This window comes from Mixophyes fleayi, chromosome 6, assembly GCF_038048845.1.
Source record: "Mixophyes fleayi isolate aMixFle1 chromosome 6, aMixFle1.hap1, whole genome shotgun sequence".
NCBI lineage: Eukaryota > Metazoa > Chordata > Amphibia > Anura > Limnodynastidae > Mixophyes > Mixophyes fleayi.
In genome coordinates, this window is record NC_134407.1 from 164601231 (window position 1) to 164625888 (window position 24658).

The 24658-nt window shown below is 38.8% G+C and overlaps 1 protein-coding gene across 6 annotated transcripts in view; it reads right to left on the reverse strand.

Moving 5' to 3' along the window:
• Positions 1–5686: 5686 nt before the first annotated feature.
• The window catches only part of CACNB1 (calcium voltage-gated channel auxiliary subunit beta 1), a 64402-nt gene continuing 45430 nt past the window's right edge, over positions 5687–24658 (reverse strand). For 4 of the 6 annotated variants that reach the window (XM_075177053.1, XM_075177051.1, XM_075177052.1 and 1 more), the window contains 5 exons: positions 19938–20047; positions 18612–18763; positions 17898–17993; positions 17365–17550; positions 5687–13045 (listed from right to left, as the gene is read on the reverse strand). In XM_075177053.1, coding sequence (XP_075033154.1) covers positions 12611–13045; positions 17365–17550; positions 17898–17993; positions 18612–18763; positions 19938–20047 — 979 coding nt within the window. In that variant the 3' untranslated portion in view covers positions 5687–12610. Of the gene's footprint in view, positions 13046–13943; positions 17551–17897; positions 17994–18611; positions 18764–19937; positions 20048–24658 lie in introns of those variants that run through there. The other 2 variants (XM_075177057.1, XM_075177055.1) reach the window with 1 other exon arrangement.

Genomic DNA, 24658 nt, shown 5'->3' on the forward strand with positions numbered 1-24658 from the left:
TCAGTGGCGCTATATAAATAAATGGTGATGATGATAAAGTGGACGCAACTGCTACTCATTCAGACCTGGATTCATCTTCAACCCTGAATACAGCATACATACATACATATTCACTTATGTGAACGCAGGTTACGCTTACACGTGTGCTCCACTCTGAGTCAAACCCATGGTATCTAAATCTATAGCGACCTGTTGATTGTTCAGAGCCAGATCTGAAGGAGAAATCCATAAATTCTGAAACAGAGATCTATTCGACCTAAATATAAACCGTTTTACATTTTTGCCTAACAATAGCTAAACATTGCTAAATTGATCATATATTTCAAACAGCAACAGAACAAACTGATTAATTGAATGGAATCCAGAAAGCATAAGTAAAAGAGCATTCAAAGACTGGTGGTGTCACTTTTTGCTACAGGCTCCTGTGACAGCTTTGAGTCCATGACAACAGCACACTTTCCATCTCAATGCTGGGTGGTTGCTTGAGCAGACTGTGTAATTATGACAAGAACAATAAATTGCCATAACATTTACAATATGACTCATTATAAGCAATACAAGAATTGTGCCTATTGCTTTCACTAGCTTTTTGCTACAGAACCAGTTTACCTGAGGCCATGGCTAACTATAAATTGTATTTCTTTTACCCCAGTTTGAACTTTGTTGCACGACTAATTTCTGACAAAATTTTACATTAAAAACAAAACAGCAAAAGTGCCATAAATCTTGTCAGCATCCGTCAGTATGGCAAAATAAAGCTACACTTATTCAAGGCTTTGCAAATTAGACTTGAGTATAAAATGCTTTTTTTGTGTACCAGATTGAATTCATTATTTAGTCACCATTAATAAAACAAATCTATAATTCACTTTTCTCCAACCAGTGTAAACACATGTGAACCAAACAAGCTACATTTGCAAGGGATTGCTTCCTTTGAATGCATTCCAGGCACCACAGGTATGACTCTGAATTGCATCCATAGGGCATCTGCCAATGGCTGCTCCCTTTGCAATGCCCAATCCCCCCACAAGAAGCTATCTTGCATCCACTTGGCAACATTACCACCAGCAGTAGGTTTTGCTGTAATAACTGGTAATAAATTTGCTGATAAAAAGTATTTAGTGAATAATAGGGTTGTTGATACCCATCCCTGAATGCTGTCCTCCACTGGATTCCATGTCCTGTCTTGAACCTCCAGCTGCAGTCTTGTAGCTCCACCACTGCTGTTTGCATTACTGACTTTGCATTTGACAGCTCTTGAACTGTCAACGCCATATAACATACATACTGACTTGAAGCTAAAATGATGGACATTCTTACAGCAGTACATGATAAATGAAAGTTAGTTCATCAACAGCCTCAAAAAGGCTGTTCAGTTTAATTAATAAGGCCATTTCCAAATAATTTTAAACCCATTATTCTACTGTGAGAAAGATTATTTAGTAATGGAGAAGACAGATGGCAATGTACCCAGAAGTCATTCTAAGCAAAGTCATGCAATGCTCGGACAATATGATTTTCCAAGAAAGAAATAACAAAAAGTGTACAACCTAGAGAGCTCCAAAAATTGGCTGCCTGAGATGAATATCTGGAATGTCACAAACACACCAAAAACATAAGAAAAAGCAAAAAAAAAGTAGATTGAAATCTCTGGGCGGCTCACAGATGTCTATCTACTTTTTTTGCTATGATTTTCCAAGAAGTTGCAAAAGCTACATCCAGGGATCTACAGGCCTCTGTCAACAAGGTGTTAAAGTTCATCACTCTATCATCTGAAAGTGTGAACAGGGATGGCTTTCATGGCACGGTATCCAGGAGAAATCAGAGCACCATGGCTTAAGTTTGGCTAAATTCTAGGCAGATGAGACCAAAGTGGAGTTGTTTGGTCTTAATGCCATGTTTGGTGAAAAGGAAAACACAGCTTATCTCCACAATAGCCTCATACCAACCATTAACTTGGGATAGATTTGAAGCCACAGGATCTGAATGCCTCGCAGTCATCGAATGCACCGTAAACTCTTTAAGACAGAGTATTCTAGAGGAGTATGTGAGGCCATCTGTCCAACAGCTAAAACTTGACTGAAATTGGATCTTGGAACACACTGGCAAATCTACTGAATGGCTGAAAAAGAAAATATTCAATGATTGTAATAGCCAAGTACAAGTCCAGACCCCATTTAGATTCTATGGCAAGACATTATGGAAGTTATGCATAAATGAATGCCCTCAAACCTCAATGAACTGAAGTAGTGTAAGCATGAGTGAGCTGCCAAAATTCTTCAAATACAATGTCAGAGACTGATAATCTCATACACAAAAAAAGTGATAGATTTAAAAAAACAAAAAACATTACTTCAAGTTATTGCTACTAAAGGTGGTTCTACGAGCTACAAAATCATGGGGTGTACATACGTCTTCACACATGGCTTCTTCATGTTCACTTATTTTTTTCATTGCATAAAAAATGACAAAGTAAAATCTTGTATGGATTATTTGTCACATGAGATTAGATTTGTCAATTTGATGAGGACTAGATGATTTTGTCCTGATATACCCTACAAAAACAACCATTCTGGTTTCTTCCAGTGCCATGAGCCATGTATTTTATATCACCTTACAGAGTTATTGTCCTGGGATTAGACACTAACACTCTGCAGTGCAAAGAGATGTGTCAAAGCCCAGGGCAAACAAAAAAAAACCCGCTCTACCTGATTATATAAATATATTATTGAAAAGCACAGAAGGCAGAAAGATGATCTTAAAAATGAAAGAAATGTGTCACATGCTTTTATCCCTACTATCGAGCTTCCAAATCAGTATTTTTGACCAGTGTCACTGAACATCATGAAATGCCATGGTTGTATATATATTTCCTGGTTCAGGCTTCGGAAATACATCTTCTGCTCCTCAGCCACCCCCCCCGACCTTGACAATCTGAAATTTGTCAGATCAATACCAGCTGCAATAATACCAGCAGCCAGAGGAAACCTGTGTCTGTTCTGTGTCTCTGCTTTTAATAAATCCGTACAAACTGATTTGGGAAACTCAGGCTATATTGCATGTGGCACTGTGTATAGTAATTACATGCATGTGATTAAAATAAAATGGATGAAGAAGGCTGGAGACCAGCTGGCCGAACACCTTTAAAAAGTAGCTCATACTCTCCAAAGAAAGGGAGAAATTTCAGCCAGGCTGAAATTGTTGCCAAACTTTAAAGATTTTACATGGCATCTCTGTGTAAATCTGTATCTTGTGTTGTAGTGGTGTGTTAATTCCACATAGCCATTTATTAATATTTGCAGACACTGAAGATATTAAGCTAATCATTTCTTAGCTTGATAAAGGATTTTATGAATAAAAGTCTGGGAATGTCTATTCACATTTAAGCTGGTGAAAAAAAAGCAGAATTTGGGGTCTAAACCCAAAAAAAACATATTGAATTTTGCCAACCTAAACATGGAAAAATAAGCTCGGTATAAAATGTACAGTTCAGACAGGTAGCAGATACATTTTTGGGGTTTGACGCTAACTCGGGCTATAGAATTTTATGAATATACCTCAAGGAAAATATACAGGAGAATTTTGTACAATATACAGGATCTTAGGCATCGTGATCATTTTAACTTGTACATATTTATTAAAGCCAAATTTGGGATTTTGACTAATCGCAGTACCTTTTTACTATACTCTGAAGAAGGTATTTTTCAATTTACAATGACTGTTTCATTGGTTTGCATTTTGTAAAATTAATAAAATGTATTTTTTGTATTATTTTTTTTCATGTGTATAGGATTTGTTTTATTCTTTTGTATTGGAGTGCCCTCTGAGTATTGGTTATTGGTTACTCAGGTATTTTTAACACAGGGGTACTGGGGTTGGGGCAGGTTTGAAAAGTGGAGATGTTGCCTCTAGCAACCAATCAGGTTCTAGTTGTCATTTTGTATACTGTACTAAAGAAATGATAATTAGAATGATTGGTTGCTATAGGCAACATCTTCACTTTTCAAACCCACAGCTTCATACATTTACACTCTGTATTGAATGACTTCACAAATATTTTATAACTTAATTCGGTCTGGAAAAAGGACAGCCTAAAACGCAGTGAATGAACTCAGTGGATCCCAAACTTTCTCAGTTCGAGTCAACCTTAAGGTCTCAGTAATTATTTTGGCTTAGTGGTGCCTTGAAAAAATTAGGAAGTAGTCCACCGCCTTGCTTATCACCAGCCATGGCTGCGGCACCCCTGTGACATCGCCGTGGCCAGTTTGGGGACCACTGCTGTAGCTAAAAAAAAAATATATGTTACTACAATGACTCAGGATTAATATCTCTATAAATGTCACTTAACTTCTTAAAATGTTCTGGTATGAGGATGTGCCTAGACATTCTGATGCCTGAGTCAGACCTGGATTAGTAATTTTATATCCTTTACAGAAAACTACCATAAATATTTCCAGTAGTGTTCACTACTAAAGGACACATTTTGTCTATCTGAATAATTATAAGTGCTACCAACCTGTTTGAAATCACTGATTTAGGCACTGAGAACAATAAAGTTTACTTTGTTTTAAAAAATTCCCTTTTTCTGCTACATAGCACTGGCGTGTGCACTGTATTTTTTTCGCAAATTAAAACACAAGAAAGACAAACATTAACTTAAATTAATGTAAGCACGCCTTTAATACATACGCGCCAACTTTCAAAACTTCTCACCCGGGAGATCCCGTGGGAAAAGTCATGTGACAGGGGGTAAGAGGGGGCGTGGTTAAGTCGTCATGTCACCATAGCCCCATCCCCACTATACAATTAATGGGAGTGAATAGTGGGGGCGGGGATTAAAGACACAATTAAGTCCCGCCCCCGCCATTCAATGCCGTGAACTTTGGCGAATCCGGAAGATTTGCCTACTCTTCCGGAAGGATTCCCCGAAATTCGGGAGCCTCCTGGGAATTCCGGGAGAGTAGGCAAATATGGTTTAATATGGGTCTACCAAAGCATACCCCCCCCCCCATGTGTTTTATAAGTATGTGTATGTACATTGCACATCTCATTACATTTACGATACGCTGTCATTGAGATGACTTAAAATGATATGCTTCAGAAACACTGAAATTAAACAAGGAAAGTTCAAAGCAACACATTGAAGTCATATAAACACAAATATTGTCTGCCTCGTCTGTTTTACGGATTTTTATTTTGACATGCTTACATGTGCTTAACTTGCATTTAAAAGCATCTTAAACACAGAGGGCCTGAGTCATTAAGGAGAGCAAAGCATATAAAAGGAGTAACTTTACACTTGGGTAAAACCATGTTGTATTGGAGGTGTAGGTAAATTTAAATTGTGGGGACAGATTTGTAGTTGGGGTAGGACATGTTCTAGATCAACTTCAAAATTCAGTGTAAAAATAATGCTATCAGTTATTTGTGTATTAGATGAAAAAACAGCTAGTATTTAAGTTATGTGTAAAATAATAAACTAATTTTCACCCCTTGCATTGTAACATGGTTTGTCCCAGAGAACATTTACTCCTTTTTTTGCCTTACTTTACTTAATGACTCAGGCCCAGAAATTTCATGCCAGTGTACGTAGCCAAAGACTTCTGCCATATCATACGCCCATGATAAAAAAAAAATCAGAATTATTTGGTTTTTTTTTCTAAATAAAGAGAGCGAAGCATTCAGATATTTGAAAATGTATTTATTTTTAACCACAATTAAAAGAGAAAGCACTTTACAAGGTGGAGCCACACAAGTCATACTTGCGTACTCGGCTGCCTTTGCACGCTCAGCCTGTTAACCCCTTCACCCCAGTCACAAATTAAGAAACCTCTGCAACCAGTTTTAATGATGAAGGGGTTTATAGACTGGTGGTGCATATTGCCCCTCTTGATGATGCACTGCTCCCTTGTCATGCAGTAGGCAGCTTGGTTGCGTGATGGCATCTGTGGTATTTACAATAAATGTCACTGTCCATGTGGGATTTTGGCACTGGATACTTGGTGGCAGGGAAGACTGCTCTTCCCATATAAACTGTCACCTTATTAGCCCCTCTATCCAGAACAGGTCATGGATTACATTATATAAGAAAGTGGCAGGGTGTCGGCACAAAAAGGTAAAAACATAGCCACGCTCCCTTACTTTGACATACTGATATTCATGAAAACATTGAGGAAACTTGCCAAACAGTTTACATATACATACATATAAACATACAGCCATGCAGCAGTAAAGTCCATATCCGGAGCACAGTCCCAGAAAAAAAAAACATGCTATAGTCCTCGGTGGTGCATGAAACTTGGAAACAGGGTTGTAAAACTAACTAAAATGCTGCTGGATTGGCTTCCTCTCATGTATACATAATGCCTTCTGGGTCAGATGTTCTGATGAATCAGAAACGAGTATTTAATTTAGGAGTAATATGTAGGGGACAATGATAATGACACATTACTGCTCTCTCAGTGATTACAGAAGTTTAAGTATTTTACTGCAAAAAATGTTTTGACACAAAGACTGCTAAATGGGCTGTCACTATACACACATACAGCTAATTTAAGAGATTTCTAGTGGCCAACATCCAAAGTACCACCTCCTATATCATACATGTACAAAGTCTTCTGATAGATATGCCTTCATGAGTCTGCAGAGAGATACCATTTAAAACAGAAGCTCCAGTCATAGCTCTTAACTTATAAGATTTGCAAATTATTGTTTCAGATTTTTCTTTTGCCTTAAGGTAGATTCATTTATCCGGTATAAGCATATGCCTGTGCCTACTCAATAGTTTTCAGAAGAATATGAATTCATGAATGTGTATTCCCAATTCCAGTGTATGAGTGGGCATGTGCTTGCCATGCATTGAGCAGTAGTTCATTCAGTTCAATGAGTGGAGGTCTGCTCATCACATATAAATCACATGCAAATTCCTTTTCAGGAGCTGCTGATGCTATATAAATAAATTGTAATAAAGGTATTCAGCAGGCCTCCATTAGCTGAACCTAAAGGAATACTAACCTATTTTTTTTCTCTTATGTTTTGTGTGCAGGAAAGTAAATGTGAAAATACTGTTTGTTCTTGTATATTAACTTTGGGTAAATATATTTCTGGGGAAATATTAAGGGTCATCTAGGAAAATGTTGGCCTGCACTTTTTATTTGTGCAAGTAAACCTTATTGTCCACCAAACAGATTTGGTGCTACTTACTGGTCTTTGGATTAGCCTACATTTGTAGTTTTGCAGAATGCCCAGAAAATTTGCACGGTGGACACAGTAAAATTGTCCTTACAAAAGTCCAACCTAGTACAACTTTTAGAGCCAACTTCTTCATTAATTTAAACATTTTCATTTTTCTCCTAAAAAATGCATTGTAAATGTCTGATAGAAAAATAAAGTACTTCTATCTGCAGTATATATAAGGGCAGTGGTGCCGAAGGAGGTAGGGGCATGACTTTTAGTCCGCAGATTAGAGATCTTATCTTATCTGAAAAGACAACATTAATGAAGGTGATTCAATGGGCTGTTAGCATTAGGCGGACAATAAATAAAGCCTTTTAACACTTGTTTTTATAAATATATTTCTGTATAATCCAGTACATAAATCACATAGGAAAGCTTTAAAAATAGGATTCTTGCAGGTGCCATCTCTTCCCTCCGCACATTCATTTGTAACTGAGTGCATATTACATGTGCGTAATGCACCTCTATATAACACAAATGTATACTTCCAGCCTGTTGCAACAGACACTGGAGACAGGTGTTATTGCTCAGAATTGTCAGATTGTTATTTTAATGTCAGAACATGATTAACTGTATAAACTGCAGTGAAGCAAATTATCATCATTCATAAAAGCTGCATTTCTACAAAACAGCAGCATGAACTGGAGGAAAAAAAAGGAAACTGTAGTAATCGCTTTTGTACATCGCTTTTGTTACCAGATTGTAGGTGGACCAAAGCTTAGATGGCCGTCAAATCTCATTGAAATTACAAGTTACTGTATACAAAAAAGTAATTATCAACATTCACAAGTATGTATGTAAAAGTTACCAGAACTAAAAGATTCATTTGAGATAAAGTGAATGTGTGGAAAAATTTATTTTGACACAGAAGACTTCCTGTCTGTAATCCCAGTAAATGACACTGCATCCCGCCTCTTTCTCAAGTAGCGTGCTAATCAGAACGCACTAGAGCATACCGCTGGCTGATCCGTTCATCGCCATGACAGCTATGCTGTTCACATAGACAACAATGCAACATGCAGCTCAAATGTTACAGCAACAATATGAAGTCTACATCATATTCTTATCTACTTTGAGCCACATACATCATTTGCTATAAAAATACAGATATATAGTTACTTCAGACTAGCCTACATTAAGCTCTCAGCCTATATATGAGGGGGAAAAAACATACTGTATGTGACTAGGCTACTTAATACGTGTTAGGGGTCCCTGCTATATCAGGCAACAAAATATTATCGGATAACAAAAAGCTTTATAAAATTAATTACATGAACAGACATATTTTCCGTTTGTAACAACTGATATATTAATAGAATAGTCAATTTACAGAAATTTGTAGCTGTAGCCAGATACAAAGGTGACTCATCAGTACAGCGAGATAAAATAGTTCCATTTAGTGGCTTCTATACACAGTTATTATTTCAGTGGTTAGTGTACTTGATACATTAGCTATTTTACAGGTTGTTAACATATTTTAATAGCTAATAGTCATATTTTGGTTTTTTTTGTCATATACAGGGGAATAGTTTAATGTATAATGAAATCCAATCTTGTTTGAGCTGTGTAACTTATAAATGACATTATTGTGTATTTGTGTGCTCTAAGGTGTTAAGTAAGCATATCCTTTCTTTCGCTTAAATACAATGATGTCTCATGTTCTGTCAGGATATGGGAACACAGTAAGCGCTCACTGGGGGAACCCCACATCCTTCCATTTAAAGCTATTTGTATTTTAGGTTTAGTGGTCCTGTAACTTAAGTCCACCCCGGCAGTTGCACACGCTGAGCTGATTTCTCTAATTTATTAATAGTTGGATACATGGCATCTGATCAGGTCCCGGCATTTTTTTTATAACAATATATCCAAAAAGCCATTTGTGCTTGCTGTTTCTTCTAATATGAACTCAGTTATCTTTCCCAACCACTTGTCTTATATCACTCATTTCCCTTTATGTAATGTACATAATGGCTGAAGGCAAGATGTATGTAGGTATGAGCTTAATGACCCTGTTACTAGTTTTCTACTCCTTGGGAATGGTAAAACTAAACCCTCCTGTAGAGATTCACAGAGCACTTTGTACAGTAATAGGCTGACACAGTTAGCTGGTGTGGCATTTTAAGAAGTAACTACATACCGCAAGTATCATATTTTCCTACTCTCCTGGAACTCTCACGAGAGTAGACCACACGCCTGGATCCCACCTCTCCTCTTGTAAAAAGGGCAGAGATTTTATAAAGTGATTCACGTAGTCATGGACCTCCCTCCACACCTCAAGTAAGAGCAGTGGGGGACGGGGCCATGATGATGCAGACTGCGTGGATACACCACCCAGACTTATGATTTTATACACACACGTACGTACGTACGTACGTACGTACGTACGTACGTACGTACGTACGTACGTACGTACATACATGTAGTCTGAGATACACTGTTGGTTTACAAACATATACTTAAACAAAGACATGTGACATACACATTATCCAGACAAGAGTCAGATTACCTAACTCTTGGGTGTGTTGATTATATGTTGTTGGGGTCAAGACTTTAAACAGAACAGTTAGGTTTATATGACTATATTTGAGATAATAAAATCCTTTGTTTACCCCTACAAATATATTAAACATAACAATAAAAGGTTATGTTAGTCTCCCCATGCAAAATTGTAATCTCCAAAACCAAAAAGCAACTCTTGGACACAAAGGGATCATATACACTAACATAGCAATAACAGCCATGTAAACTGGGCACATCTGCTACAGGTGGCATATTAATTGATGCTCTTCATATTACTTACACCAGGCTTATACATACTGTGGTTCTACAACTGTTGTGCCACATCCGAGTACCACAGCTCCACAACAGCTGAAGGCCCGCAGACTGCCCAAGTCTGGTTTACACAGTATCACTTGCATTAGTGTGATGTACATCGTAAAACACAAACATTGTAATCATTATTAGATCTACCAACATTGTAGAAAGTCATTTAAACTTTTGCAGCAATAAAATTGCCATTTTTAAACTTTGTATTGGACATTTTGGTGTCATCTGTAACCCCTCTACCTATGATAGCTACTTCAGTTTCCCTGATTGCAGGCTTACCCATATATTTAGGTATAAAAATTCTGTGGACAAAAAGCTTCTATATCAGTCATTGCTTTTCCCATTAAATCATATGGCAACTTAACTGGCATTTCTTTTACAAGGGTTTTCCTGCTTTAGATGTTTTTAATGAACAGGCTTATATGCACCCGCGTGCATCTTTTACCCAAAAATATTGCATTATCCTTGCTTTCTTCTGCACTTTTCAGCAACGTCTTTATGTCAGATAGACTAGTTTATTTTAATTACCCATGGAAATAACACAAGTTGGTCCCTGGATATAGCTTCATCCAGTGTACAGAGTTGAGCAAAGGTTTTTTCTATGCACAGTTAACAAGAACAAAGAAACCTGCCTGATGATAGAAATACATTGCTGAAAAATCCAGAAGACAGAAATATAAAGCAGTGTACTTAAGTAAAACATGCAGGAGATCATGTTAAAAACAACCATGGTTCTAGTAAATTCTAAATAAACCATATGCAGAAATCATGGTAAACAGGGTGTTCATAAAGAGTTCCCAAAAATAAGAACAGATTATGTAGAACAAATACATAATAATAATATATATATATCAAATATATTATAAAGACTTCGGGTTAACCGACTGTTGTCTAGATAATGCAACTTCAGCTTTAGTACCTCAGACACTTAGCCAGACTTTTGGCACTAGGCAAACATGCAAATCTTTTGTTTTGCTATATGTTGATAATGATTACTACACCAGAATGTGTCAGTGCTGCCTGCACATCAAATGCATCTCAGGATCCTCTAACTGCAGCAGTGTTATCTGAGACTGGAGCTCCGGATACTCCGCTGACAATGCCAACTGAAGAGGACACAGCCAGGTATTAAGCAATGAACATCATTCCCCAGGCTCATGGAGAAGGGTATAAATAAAGAGGAGATAACTTTTTTGGGATTGTCTTTTAGAACCAAAAATATGGGGTATTACAAGCAAAATCTGCAGGCAAAGATATCACTGTATTCAGGCACAATGTATGTTACATGAGTGCATGGTAGTGATATCATTTAGGTTCCAGCTTACTGCTTCATTGCTCAGCATTGTTGCAGGCCCCTCAGGCATGGAAGGGTTAATACATTCCACTTCTTCAACCACTCCAGAAAATACCTTTATGGCACATAGTGTGTGAAATCCTCTGACCCACAGACCCTCCACTTACCCCCAGCAGTCGTCAGGCTGGGGTTGGCCTGATGGCACATTCCACTGGGGAAGGGGTAAAAAAGTTATTGAGAGCATCAAGTTCAAAGACTGGAGGATGTAGAAGTCATATTGTTCCCCCTGTAATGCTGGGAGTGGGAAAGTCAGTGCAATGAAAGACAGGCTAGCAGGGCAATAAGATGGAATCGGTAGTGTATTTGGTGAACTGAGGAGGCCAAAGGGAATTTCCAGAGCAGGGCGGGGGGCAGAAGACAGTTTTAATGCAGTGAGTGTGTCAAAAGGCAGTGTTGGCGCAATGCATGAGATGGCAGTGTTGAAGTAACGTGAAGGAGTTGTCCAGGCTGATGAGATTGCTTGAGGGCCAAGTCCATATAAGATTGATGCAGAGAACTGTCAGTACAGTGGTTCAGATTAATGAAGGAATGCCTTCTTGTTGGTCACATTTCACCAGTCATATATAACAATGTTAACAGATGATTTTGAGTTCTCTTCTATACATTAAAACTAAATTTAAAAAGTGTAATTTTACAAGCTATTAAACTGGGCAGTGCTGGACAAATAAGTGTGTCCTTATCAGCGACAATCAATGTATTCATAGCTGTTAAGCCACCCTGACAACATGGATTTAAACGCATCCTATGTCAAAAATAGTTTACCACACTATATTGAATGAAACGTGATTATTACTGCTTAGGTCTGCCGTTGGGATGACATCCCTGCTGTCTTTAGGCACACAGCCTCCTAACATGAAGGGGCAGTGTTAGTTCTGGTGCAAGAAATACAAGTCACATGCTGCTGTTAGAGCTCCAAGGTGCAGAGAGAACAAAAACAAAGTACTTTCTGTGGATGTGATAGTGGTGTGGAAGGTACAGCTGGGAGCCTACCTTATAGGATTATACATTGCTGAGGCATGACGTTCATGAGAAAAGGAGACATGAGAGATATGTGTTAGTTGTGTATTTATAACGGTGTTCTGGAAGGAGCATTGTGTGGTTGGAGGAAGGCTGTACACAGCAGATGTGATGTATGCCAGAGGTGTTTGATGCCCTAACCATTCAATTCTTTGTTTCAAGTGGAGGGGCTCCCCATTAACGAATACATACATCTCTCCCCCAGCTGTCCATCTGAACCCTGTTCCTGCCTTCACCTTCATGCCAGTACTGCTCTCTCCCCTTTACTTGAGGTCTGGGGGATTCTCTCCTCCTCCTTTGCTGCAGGTTTTCCTGATCTGGGCCCAGTTCTTCCCAGGAGCCCTGACGTTGAAGGCGCCCATGTTCCCCGCCTTGAAAGGAGCCCCCGTGGCTTTTAGGCTCTGGGTCCTCATAAGGGTCAGTCTCTATGTCCATGCAGGAGTCTCCTGGTTCTGTGTATGCGGAGTCCCGGCTGCCCTGTGTCTCCGACTCCAGCGTGTCATGTCGGGATAGTATTCGGGAGCCCATCTGTCCTCTCCGCAGCTGCCCCTCGTACACACCTGACCGGTCAGTGCTTTCTGATCTCAGATCCCCATGAACCATATATGGGTCCTGGTTAGTAATACAAAGTGTGCAAAGACAAAAACACACAGGTTATTTTCATGCACACACACAAAGCAGGTTAGTATAAAACAGGAACAATTCTGGTAATATCTACTAAATGTAGCAGGAAACAGCATTTGTTATTTGGAAAGCAACAATAACTGTAAAGTAACAATTTATGAAGCAAACATAAGAGTATCTGAAAGGGTCAGGTTAGTGCATGTTACATTAACAATAAACATGTTATGAAATTAATGGGGAAAACACAATAACACATCTGGGCTGATTCCTAACCATTCCCATATCAGTGCATCTTATCTATTTCCTAGGCAGTCACATATCAGTGCATTTGATCTATTTAATAGCCAGTCATATCACAGTGCATCTGAGCCGATTCCTAACCAGTCACATAGCAGTGTATCTGAGCTGATTCCTAACTAGTCATATATAGTAGTGCATCTGAGCCGAATCCTAGGCAGTCACATAGTAGTAGATCTAATCTAATTCCTAACCTGTCACATAGTAGTGGATCTGAGCGAGTTCCTAACCAGTCACACAGCAGAGCATTTGATTTGATTCCTAACCAATCCCACGGCAGTTCATTTGATTTGATTCCTAATTATTAGTCACATAGCACTGCATCTGAGCCAGTTCCTAACCAATCCCACAGCAGTTCATTTCATTTGATTCCTAATTAGTCACATAGCATTGCATCTGAGCAGGTTCCTAAGGCAGCACCTTAATATATTTGAACTGATTCTTAGCCAGTTGCAAGCATTGTATATTTCATGTATGTTTGTATGCTATGGATACTATGGAAACATTATATAGCACGGTAATATGTACATTAGAATATGTAACAAGGTATAATAATATGAGTTCACAACAGATTCAGAGAGAGACAATGTATGGATGAACGTGATAAGATCTCTCTTTTAATTAGAGACACTTAATAAAATATACTAAAGGATTATTTGGATTTCATTGCAGCTTCACAACAAATAATTTTCATGACTAACTCCAATAAAATATGCAATCTATTCTTTACATTTATACCACAAGAATACAAAGTAATACATTTCTGTTGTTTTCTGGTTAGGCCCCACTTTGTATTGCATAATAAATGTAAACCATAAAATATAAGTGACAGTAAATGAATCAGTATCATTTACAAATATATATGTAAAAGTTTAAGGAATTTGTCAGAAGTGAAAATACTAGAGATGATCATTTTAATTTTCATGTAGATCCCGTAATTCCTGTCATTTTCAGTAAAACTACACATAGCCACTCTTGTATGGCTAACTATGTAATCATCTAAGGTAGCCAACTGCTATCTGCTTATACCTTTAATACAGTTTTAAAGTTATTAATGTTAATCAAGGTCATAAAAATCATAGAAGAGCCTTGCACAACAGTCAGGTCTCATCGGATGACAGCTCTTGATCTTTTCAATGAAGGCTGAGCAATTTATGATCATAAAGCTACCTACTCTTTTGCAGCACTGTGAAAATTAGCAAGCCATTGAGCCAGAGGGAGATAAGACACAGAGATAACTGCATTTCTGCTAAGTAGGCAATTTACTTCCAGAGTAAAAACAGTAAAATATAGATATGTACAAATTTGTATGTGTAGATAGCCAAAATACTCGCTATACATTTATGATTAATTATAAATAATATACAATTCTGTCCCTTTAATTCTTACCAGGGTATAGGAAACGTTACACATATATTCGTGAATGTTGTACGATGCTTTTTCATATTGGATCAACTTATATTTTAGGTGTAAAGGCTTACTCTGTCCCATTTTTGAAAACCACTCCTTTCTTACCTACCCCCCAGTACTAAATAGGGTGTCTGCCCCACATTCCCTCGCCGTTACCCGGTTATCTGAAGCCTGGAATTATAGTTCACTGTGAGCTCATGTGGCCCATCCAATCCTGTCTAGCAGAGTTGAATAAATGACTGAACAGACTGAGTATTTCGATTCTACAAGCTCACAGCATGATGTTACACCAGGCTTCAGCTAATATGGGGGAAAGGGTGACATTGGAATCCTTCATATTTGTATCATGGGGAGGGGGGGCATTCACAGGTATGAAAAACAGAGATTGTCCAAAACTGGGTAACTATTTTAATGAGCATTCACCCAAGTCCACCACTTTATGCGCAAACAGAACATTTTGTGGTCCATTGCAGGCGTAGATAATCTTCAGCACTGTCTGTCAAAAATTAAGGGAGTTGCAAACTAGAAAGGGGGTAATGCCAATGGTTGCCTGGCAAAGGGCTCTCTACCCTTACTGATGTGAAACCTAAACTCTATGTCTAACACTGATCTGGCAACTAGTGAGTTGAAATGTACCATTATGACTTCTTAGGGTAAGGGGGCACGTGAGTGCACCAAAGCCACAGTTAATGTCTTATGTGTTACTTGTGTCCCTTTTCAAATATTCTGCTGCCCGATTGCTGTCATATACAGCACTCAAGCTTGACACCAGCAGAATGCCAAACCCCTTAAATCAACCTATGGCACATCATGTTAATTTGCAGAATGCACTGCCTTGTCATTTTACAAGTATAGATAAAGTATTAGGTTAACTTTGGTTTGTTAACATGTCAAGACAGTATCAAGTTTAAAGCACATTACATTTTTTTTTTTTAAATATAAGAACAAAAATAATAATTATTTATCGAGTACAGCAAAAGCTATAACTGACAGGTGTTACTACTAAAGTGTAACTTTAGTAACTCAGGCTTAGGTGGCAATAGAAGTGTGAGCGGTGAATGTAGGAAAGAGTGGGTAGTGGTGAACAAGGCACTGCTGTATAATATTAGTTTTTTTCATGAGGGGATAGGAAAAGGGTTTAGGGCACAAACAGGAAGTTGCCTATATAAGTAAACAGTTGTCATCAGCCACCATCAGTGCACATCTCTCCGGGTACTGTGCAATATCTGCAATGTAAAATGTGGCAAACCCATCCTCAAATAAAAAGTACTTCTACCATTAAAGTGGAATTTCAATGAAAAAAACCTAAAATGTTTAATTAGTTCTAAAAGATGTGTCATTTCTGCTGTTGTCTGAGGAGGTGCAAAAACGCCTTTGGTGGAGCTGTTCTCCTTGACTTGCATAGGTGCACCTAGATTTCTGCCAAAATGCACGGGTATGCGTACCAAGGTGGTATAGTTTCCGAAGGAGTAAAAGCTTACACCGAAGCATTGAGGACTTCCCTTGCAAAGTATGAAGTAGCGACACTGGTACACCTAGTTTTATGAAGCATTATAAATGTTAGACTTCATTTTCTGGAACGAGATTATTGAAATTAGATAAAAGAGTGGAGTGGATGCATTTTTAGGAGAGTTCCTTGCTGTGCAAATGGGCAGAAAACCACTTTCACTCCACAAAAGGACTTGATTTTTGCACCATCCCTGAGCTCTGATTGGGTCTTGTCCTATACTTTTAATGGGACATATCTTGCAGCTTCCATGTGCACTTCGATGGAGAAGCTCATCTCCAGGCTCACTTTGCCCAATGTAAAAAAAACAAAAAACTGCAAAAGCTCAAAACCACTTGTAATAATAAGGCATTCCTGATGTCACCTCACTCTCATAACGAATCTAAGCCATGCATGGAGCCCAACTGAGTACTGTCTTAAGAGACAGGTGGAAACATTGCATTGAAAAACAGTGCACCTCTTCAAGTTTTTCTCAGTGCACATTGAGGCACATTTCTAGTTTGCAAAGGTATCTACCGAGAGTGGATAGTAGACAAGCGCTGGCACGAACGGGCCATCTAAGTGCACCAGTGCAAAACTAATGTGCTTTGCACATCCGCTGAACTTCATAAATGAGGTCCTGTGTTATTCCAATACCAACCATTGTTATTTTCTGAGTTTCGGCAGCTACATCATTAAAAAAAGGGTATTAAAGAGTGCCTATTTTCTTGACCTGTTATCTTGGCCAAAGTCATGTTTAAATTATTTAGCTTTGTGGTCTCCATTAACATAAGTTATGTTTTTGACATCATTGCTAGCAATGTGTTCTGTAAACAGTTTTCCTATTTATACAGCACTTTATATATAACAAGCTACCTGGATGAAATTAATAATGCATTGCTTGTTTCTGGATGTTGTCCCCCTTTAAAGTAGGTAGCTAGCTAAGTCAGGACAGTATGAGGATATTTTGTGCTGGTCTCCATTAGATGAGACATCTGCAAGTCCCTGTTCCCCAAAGCTACACAGCGTGTTCATCCATCCTGGGGGATGAACCGTTTTCCCCGCGACCTCCCCACAAGCCCAGGTTCTGTTTGAGTGAGGTGAGCACTTGCACCTGGAGGTTGGAGACAGGTGCAGGGCTGGAAGCCAGGGCTGCTGTGGCAAGGGTGCGATTGAGCAGTGGATTGGGTGGGTTAATGCTTGGTGGGTGAGTGGCCTTCCAGTAAGCTTCTAAATATTCTGCCAGGTGCTCACAGGCATCTTCCAGCTGGTTCTCATCCAGGATGATGTCAAACATTTCCTGTGGGCAAAAGAGAAATCAATACAATTACTGCATAGCTTTCATCCAACATTATTTGTGTCTGAAAATCATGTGCTCAATAAATTTTCAGCGTTGTGCACTTGTCATTGGGACAGTCATGCATAACAGTACAGGCTCTTCTGTTCAATTCCCATGGACATTCAGCTTTAAAAATGCAATAACTATTCTAGACATACTGTGTATTTGCAGAATAAAAATGGAATCAATTTATTCATGTAAATGGAACAGATTAAGTTTGTTTATTGAGGAGGATGTGAACTTGTCACGACAGTAGAGCATTACTCTGTGTTCAATTGAGTATGACTGCCAGGAATGTTGATACTCACTGGAGGGCACTGAGCCAGTTTATCGGCTGCCACCATCTGTACATTTAAATGTTTCGCTTGTGACTTCCCTCTGGATTTTATCAGCCTATGTAATACCTGAGGAGGGAAAGAGAAGAGATTTCACATAGGAAGATGCAGGAAACTGCATTTTCAAGGAGAAACAGCAGGGGGCAGAGTAAACGGGAGATAAACAACATTAGAGGCAAAACTCTATTACTTGTCTAACTCTCCATGCATGCGTGGCCCCAACCAACAAAAAATAAAATACAAATTTAAATGGAGGTGTCATTTTCATTCCTTATGCAAACCAAAACAAACATTGCTACTAGCATTGTGTACACTATAAAGGCACACAGACACAGGCGTTTTTAGACAAATCAATAGTGTAATGCCTTGTGTTCAGTAGTAGTGGATCTTAAGTTATTATTCTATTGCTCTCCAAATTGTCAGCACTCATGGTACTAACTGCAGGCGCTGACAGACCCTGGAGGCAGCAGGCTGCATATTTGCCTAATCAAACATTTAAAGTCAGCACTGTGAGTACTGAGAGTGCGGAGATCGATAGACTGATATTTTGCAGTCTGGTACTGAAGTACAGGATAACATACTGCATTTGGCATGTGAGAACTAGCCCTAAAAGGACAGTCACTTTGCCCATTATTAACCTATTGCATGACAGCTGCCTCATTGTGGGCCACATCCCTATACACTCACTTTAGGAGAGGTGATCTTAATGTAGACAATAATTGGTGCCAGTGAAGTCTTGGCAAGTTGAGCTGGATGGTTAATGGTGTCAGCATCAAGAGCAACGAGTTGAAGAGTTCGCGCCAACTCAAAGATACGCTCAATCTCACTCTGTACCTCCGCTGAGTAGGTAGAGATAGAGCAAATAGTTTTAATGGAAATAGAATGATAAATAGAATGATAAACAAAGTAAGTAGTAAATTGCTTTAAGCTGCCCAATCACACAATGATATTTAGTGTTCTCCCCAGCACCTATTTCCCGGGTGCTCCACCTGGCTGGTTTAACTTGCCACCTGGCTCTTGGAGCTCAACAGAGTCCTATTATGATAGGAGAAACAATGGTTTATTCTATTATAGCAGGCACTATGTGAACACTACAGCCAGCAGTGTGTGTTAGACCACTGACCACCAGTCCCGGTAGGTGTGGGTAATAACCTCCAACATTTTTCAAGTATTACAACTGCCCCCACCCGGCTACTTCTTAATGCCATCCGGCTGACAGATTTTCTGGAGAGAACACTGATATTAAGTTGCTATGAAAGCATACAATTGTTACACAATGCAATAGGATACAACAAAGTAGTCAGAAAAGTGATTGTCGAATCTTTGATCAAAGTAGTCACCCGTTACTTGAAAAGATTGTATTCCTGCTATTTTTTTCCACATATGCTCAAAATCTAGATTAGTCATCCAAATTCAATTAACACAATATTTTTGTACTGAAATATATAGAATATCCTACGTCAATCTTTCTTGTACAAATCACTCAATGATAATCTTGCTTATTAATTATATTGTTTAAGTACAACCTATAAACTCTTTTGAGCTCTGTGAGCAGCTTAATCAGCCATACTATTTAAGGCACTCTGTTAGAGTTTCAAGGTTTCATTGCTTGCTAAATCACACCCAGTGGACAAGTTTCACACACCCCACCTGTCTGGCTGTCTACTTCCCTACATCACACTCCAGGTAAGGGCTTTCCTGGAGTGTTACATGCAAAGTGGACTTTGTTTCTACTACTCTCAGGTGGATGCTAATGTTCAACTGTGATACAGCTCTTTTCTATGTTTCCACAGGTAAGAGCGGTTGTTCACCTTGCACACCTATTTAAAGACTCCTACATTGCTCGCCACATAAACAACCAGCAAGTTTCTTGGTCATTCAAACATTTAATCAATGAACATCAGATAGCCCACTATGTGTGATTTTCTTGTCACTGACTCTTAATATATTGTCACTTTTTTCCAGGCCTCCCTTTCACACTCATTACACTACTCAGGTGTTCAGAACACTCACCAAGACTGGAGCGAGTATTAGACCTCTCCATGATATTGTGCTTGCTGGGGTTGTTCAGGACAGAACGTTTGGCCAGAGATATATCAGCTGTGACCCGAGTTATGGATATTCTGAATAGGTGATAAACCATAAAAACATTAAATTTGTGTAGGACTAAATAACATATTAACAGTAACATACCTGGTAATAGATATTAACACATACTCAAGCCTGAGCCTTTGAAATTAATTACACAACATTGTTTAAATAATGGATGTGTTTACACCTAACTAAATCTGTCCTGCATGCTCTGGACTCCTACTTAATGCATAAACCAGGACACGTGGCATAAGCCAAAAATGCAGTAAATGAGTTAGTCTACTTGAACCTGACATGTAGAGTGGAGGCAGTCATTTGTGAAATGGAAAGTCATGTAATTTAAAGCAGCAATCTTAAAAAAAAAGCATGAAGTGTGTTTTTTTTGTGTTTTTTTTACATAAATCACTGTTTCAGACTATAAGAGAAGCTTGGTATTTACAATTTTCCTTGGTTTGTTTCTTCAGGCTGCTATTAATAATTTTTAATTCTGAACAGTGTTGTTTGACTACTATGGCAACCATAGTCACATGGTACATTATATAGAGAGGCTTTTAAAACACCCCTCTGTGTTCTGTCTGTTTTGTATTCTGTCAAATCCTCCCCCTATGTCCTCACATGACATGCTGAGGGTTCGTGTGTGTGTGTGACTGGCAGCCATACTTTGCCCTCTAGGCTCAAGTGAGATTTAATGGGTTGTAGTGGGCCAGCTAAGAAAAATGACTTCACATACATGCTGGAAAGGTACATAACTGGGACAACTAAGCATGTGATCTGCTAGTAGTTACCAGATCAGCCATTTAATAAAAATGGACACATGTGAAATACACATTTCTGTTAGTACAGAAGCATAATAAAGCATGTTGCATTCAAGGTATGCAACATGTATCTAAAAAAGTATTACATGGATGAACTGGCGAGCCTACAGACAATGGTGACATTTTAGAAATCTACTTAAGAAGGCAGAAGTTTTCTACCTTGTATCACTGTGGAAAAGGGAGGATGATAAGCAGATTCATTGGCTTACATTTTCCTAGGCAACATGAATGCTCTGCATGGACTGTAGATTAGCAGTTTGATACATACGGATGTGGCAGCACATTCATCGTTTCAGCTTTTTGACCCATATCAACAGCTGCAAGTTTGTGGTTGAGCAGAGAGGATATACTCTAAAATACTTTACTTTTTAACAAAGCTACAGTAGACAGTCAACATAAGATAACATTTTGTGTTTAGTTATCTCTGAAATGGTTAGAGAGGGAATTGTTTTGTGCATATTACAGGGTACCAAACACAAATATTCATTAGCGGGTGAATTCCAGTCTGTCTCAGCTTTTCTTCATCTGCTTTACTTACTATTGTACTATGCATTACCTCAGGGCCGGATTTACCACTAGGCAACCTAGGCACTTGCCTAGGGCCCAGCGGTCACCAGGGGGCCCGGCTGGTGTTGGAGGCACCAGCAAAGAAAAAAAATTTTTTTGTCCAAGTGAGAAAAAAATAAATAATTAACGATTGCAGCGGCCTCTGGCAGCATCCTCTTCTCCTTCCTGCTCAGCTGCGTTCCACTAAAAGTCAGGCGTGACATCATCACGCCTGACGGCATATTCACTGAAGACTCAGAGGAGCGGAGGGGAGCAGCGCACGCGACGGGGCAAGAAAGAAAACAGAAGATGAGAAACCAGAAGAGAAGTAAGCAATATAAAAGTAAGCAAACTAACGGAGGAACAATGGCACACTATAAAAAAGGGGAAACAAATTGTTCCCAAAAAATTATGAAGGGGGACAGAGGTGATGTGAAGGGGTACATTGTTGACGTGATTGGGGACAGAGGTGATGTGAAGGGGCAAAAGTGATATTGTGAAGGGGAAAGTGATGATGGAGGCACAAAAGTGACAACTACTAGGTTACTAGGTATGTCGGTTGTTGCTGCTAGGTACGCCCCCAATGATGTGGCCGCACCTGCTTTGACGGCGCGCCGCTGCTGCGCGGCAGCACATAGCTTTTCTTCTACTCAGCTATAGGGGTATATGGTATGCTAAAAAACATAGTGCTATGGATTGTTTTAGGGAGGGGGGCTCCCAACCAGTCTCTTGCCTAGGGCCTGATGAGGTCTAAATCCGGCTCTGCATTACCTTTTTCTGGAAGATCTGTTTAAAGCATTCACAAAAACATATCTTTTCCAGTCTTTAAAAAGCCATATCCCATTGCAAAATATACCCTTCCTCTACACCAACCTGCACGTTTGAAACAGAAAAAAGTAAAACATCTCAGTGATGCAGTCATTAAAATAGCCCTGCAGAGAAAAACAAGACACAGCAGATCTTGCAGATCTATGCTGTGATATTTGTATGGTGCTAACCACAGACACTTCTAAAATGGTGTAATAAACATATAACTGAAAATAAATCATACTGATCCTCCTCTAAGGCATATTAAAAGTACATTGCATTAACATATTTATTAAAAGGTAAGCCCATGACAGAAAGTTACTAGGGTGTGACTGTAAGTACGCAGAGGACAAATGATTTGGAATGTCTGATCAGAATTATATTTTGCAGGTTTAAGAGGCTTCCACTTCTACTTAGGTGTATGAATAGTATATTCTGTATTAAGGGGGTATGTGCTTAAAATGTTTTTTTTTTGTGTTTGTTTTTATTTTTTCCAACTCTCCTGGAATGTCCGGGAGACTCCTGAAATTCGGGTAGGTCTCCCGGAAGAGCAGGCAAATATCCCGCAAACGGCATCTTGCTGTCAAAATGAAGTGATTCGCGGTGATTCGGGTCATTTTGGCCCCGCCACAAAAATGGCTTTTTGTCGAGGGGGGGGGGGGGGGGTTGGGGGGCAAAATGACACGATTCCCCACGCCCCACCCTCCAACCACGCCCCCCTGCCTGGGATCTCCCGGAAAGAAGTTTAAAAAGGTTAGCAAGTATGGTTTAGCTCATACTTGTCCATTCTCCAGGAGTATCAGGGGGAGACTCCTTAATTACAGGTAGGTCTCTCGAAATCCCAGGAGAGCAGGCCATTCTCCTGCATCAAGTTGGGAGCCTCCATGACACGATTTGTGGTGAATCACATCATTTTGGCCCCAAAATAACGCAATTCGTCATGCCCTGTCCCCCTCTGACCTCACTCTTTACCTCCCCTCTAGGATCTCATGGAGGGAAAGAGTAAAAAGTAGGTAAGTATGATTTAGCTCTTGAATATAATTTTACATCCTGCACTATAAAATAGCACAAAATTTGATTTGGGATTAGGTTGGCTTAATCCTAAAGATTTAGCCACACCGGAAGCTTTTAAAAAATAATTAGAATTCTACCAGATTAGTAAATAATTGTGGATTTTGAGCAACCCTAGTACAAAGCCCAATTTTTTTTTTTTTTGAGCCATCGCCATTACTTAAAAATGAATAGGAGCATATAAGTGCATGTAAATTTGTCAGTAGCAGCGCATAGCCATTAGCACTAAAGGAATGACTTACAGGTATATGACAAGACATTTAAGTTAACATTCAGTCTCCTGACAATTTTTACAAAATTCCCTTCCTACCTTAAACTGGTAAATAGAATGAGCTGAGTTGTACCACCGGTTTATTTCTGAGCTTTCGGCAGATGATTTCAGGAAAAAGTCATATTTCAAGTATCAGAAGTTATTCCACTAAATTCTAGTGCACAGCATTTAACAAGATAATAGGATTAGAGTGGAGATAACCTTTAGTGTACCAATCAGGAACGCAAGGATGACACTACTATTGCTAAATACAAAAAAAGTGGACTCCTGACATGTAAATATTGTCAAAAGTGGATCAGAATCAGAGTGGAAGCAGCCCTATTATGGGATGAACCAATATTTATGAAAATGCAGCCTATCCATTCACTATACATTACAAACCAGAGATGTAATTGAGGAACAATGTATCAACTTTAAGCAATTTTCATTCTTTGTCATTCACTAACAATGTACCACAAGCTAATATAAAAGAGTCCAGGAGTATATACTACCTACATACACGTTACATGGGAAATATTATTCAGATAAACTGTAGTAGTAACAATAGAACAGTGCCACCTAGTGGTATACCTATTATACAAAACAGCATTAGCAAACAGTGTTTGTCAGAAGCACCTCACAAGCTGCACTACACTTGCTTTACTACAGAAAACTAATTGCAAAATAACTCCTTTTCCAGGATAATTTACCTTCATAAAGTAATTTCACAACTAATTAAAGGAGCAAAAACTATGGACAGTCAAAAGAAACACTCTTATCAGTGGAGTAATTATTCCAACAGTCTTACAATGGATTATTTATCTTTGGGTCCTGACACAGATATTGGGTTCATATTAAATTTTTTGCTATTATTTCGGGCAATACATTAATTAACTCAATATCTCTACAATAAGTACCTTTTTTTAACAAGTATATTAAATAAACTAATATATGCTTCTAGCCAACAATGCAATGAAAAGTAATTAGTCTTTAATAAATGCTGTTATCCCAATTATATTTACAAGATTTCAGTTTAGCGAGAGTGAAGAGGAGCTGGATAATCCACGGATTAAAGTATCACATGGACTGTTACCAGCAGTTACACCAATATTCATATATAAATAGTCGTCATTTATGCTGAGCTGGTGAGAGGC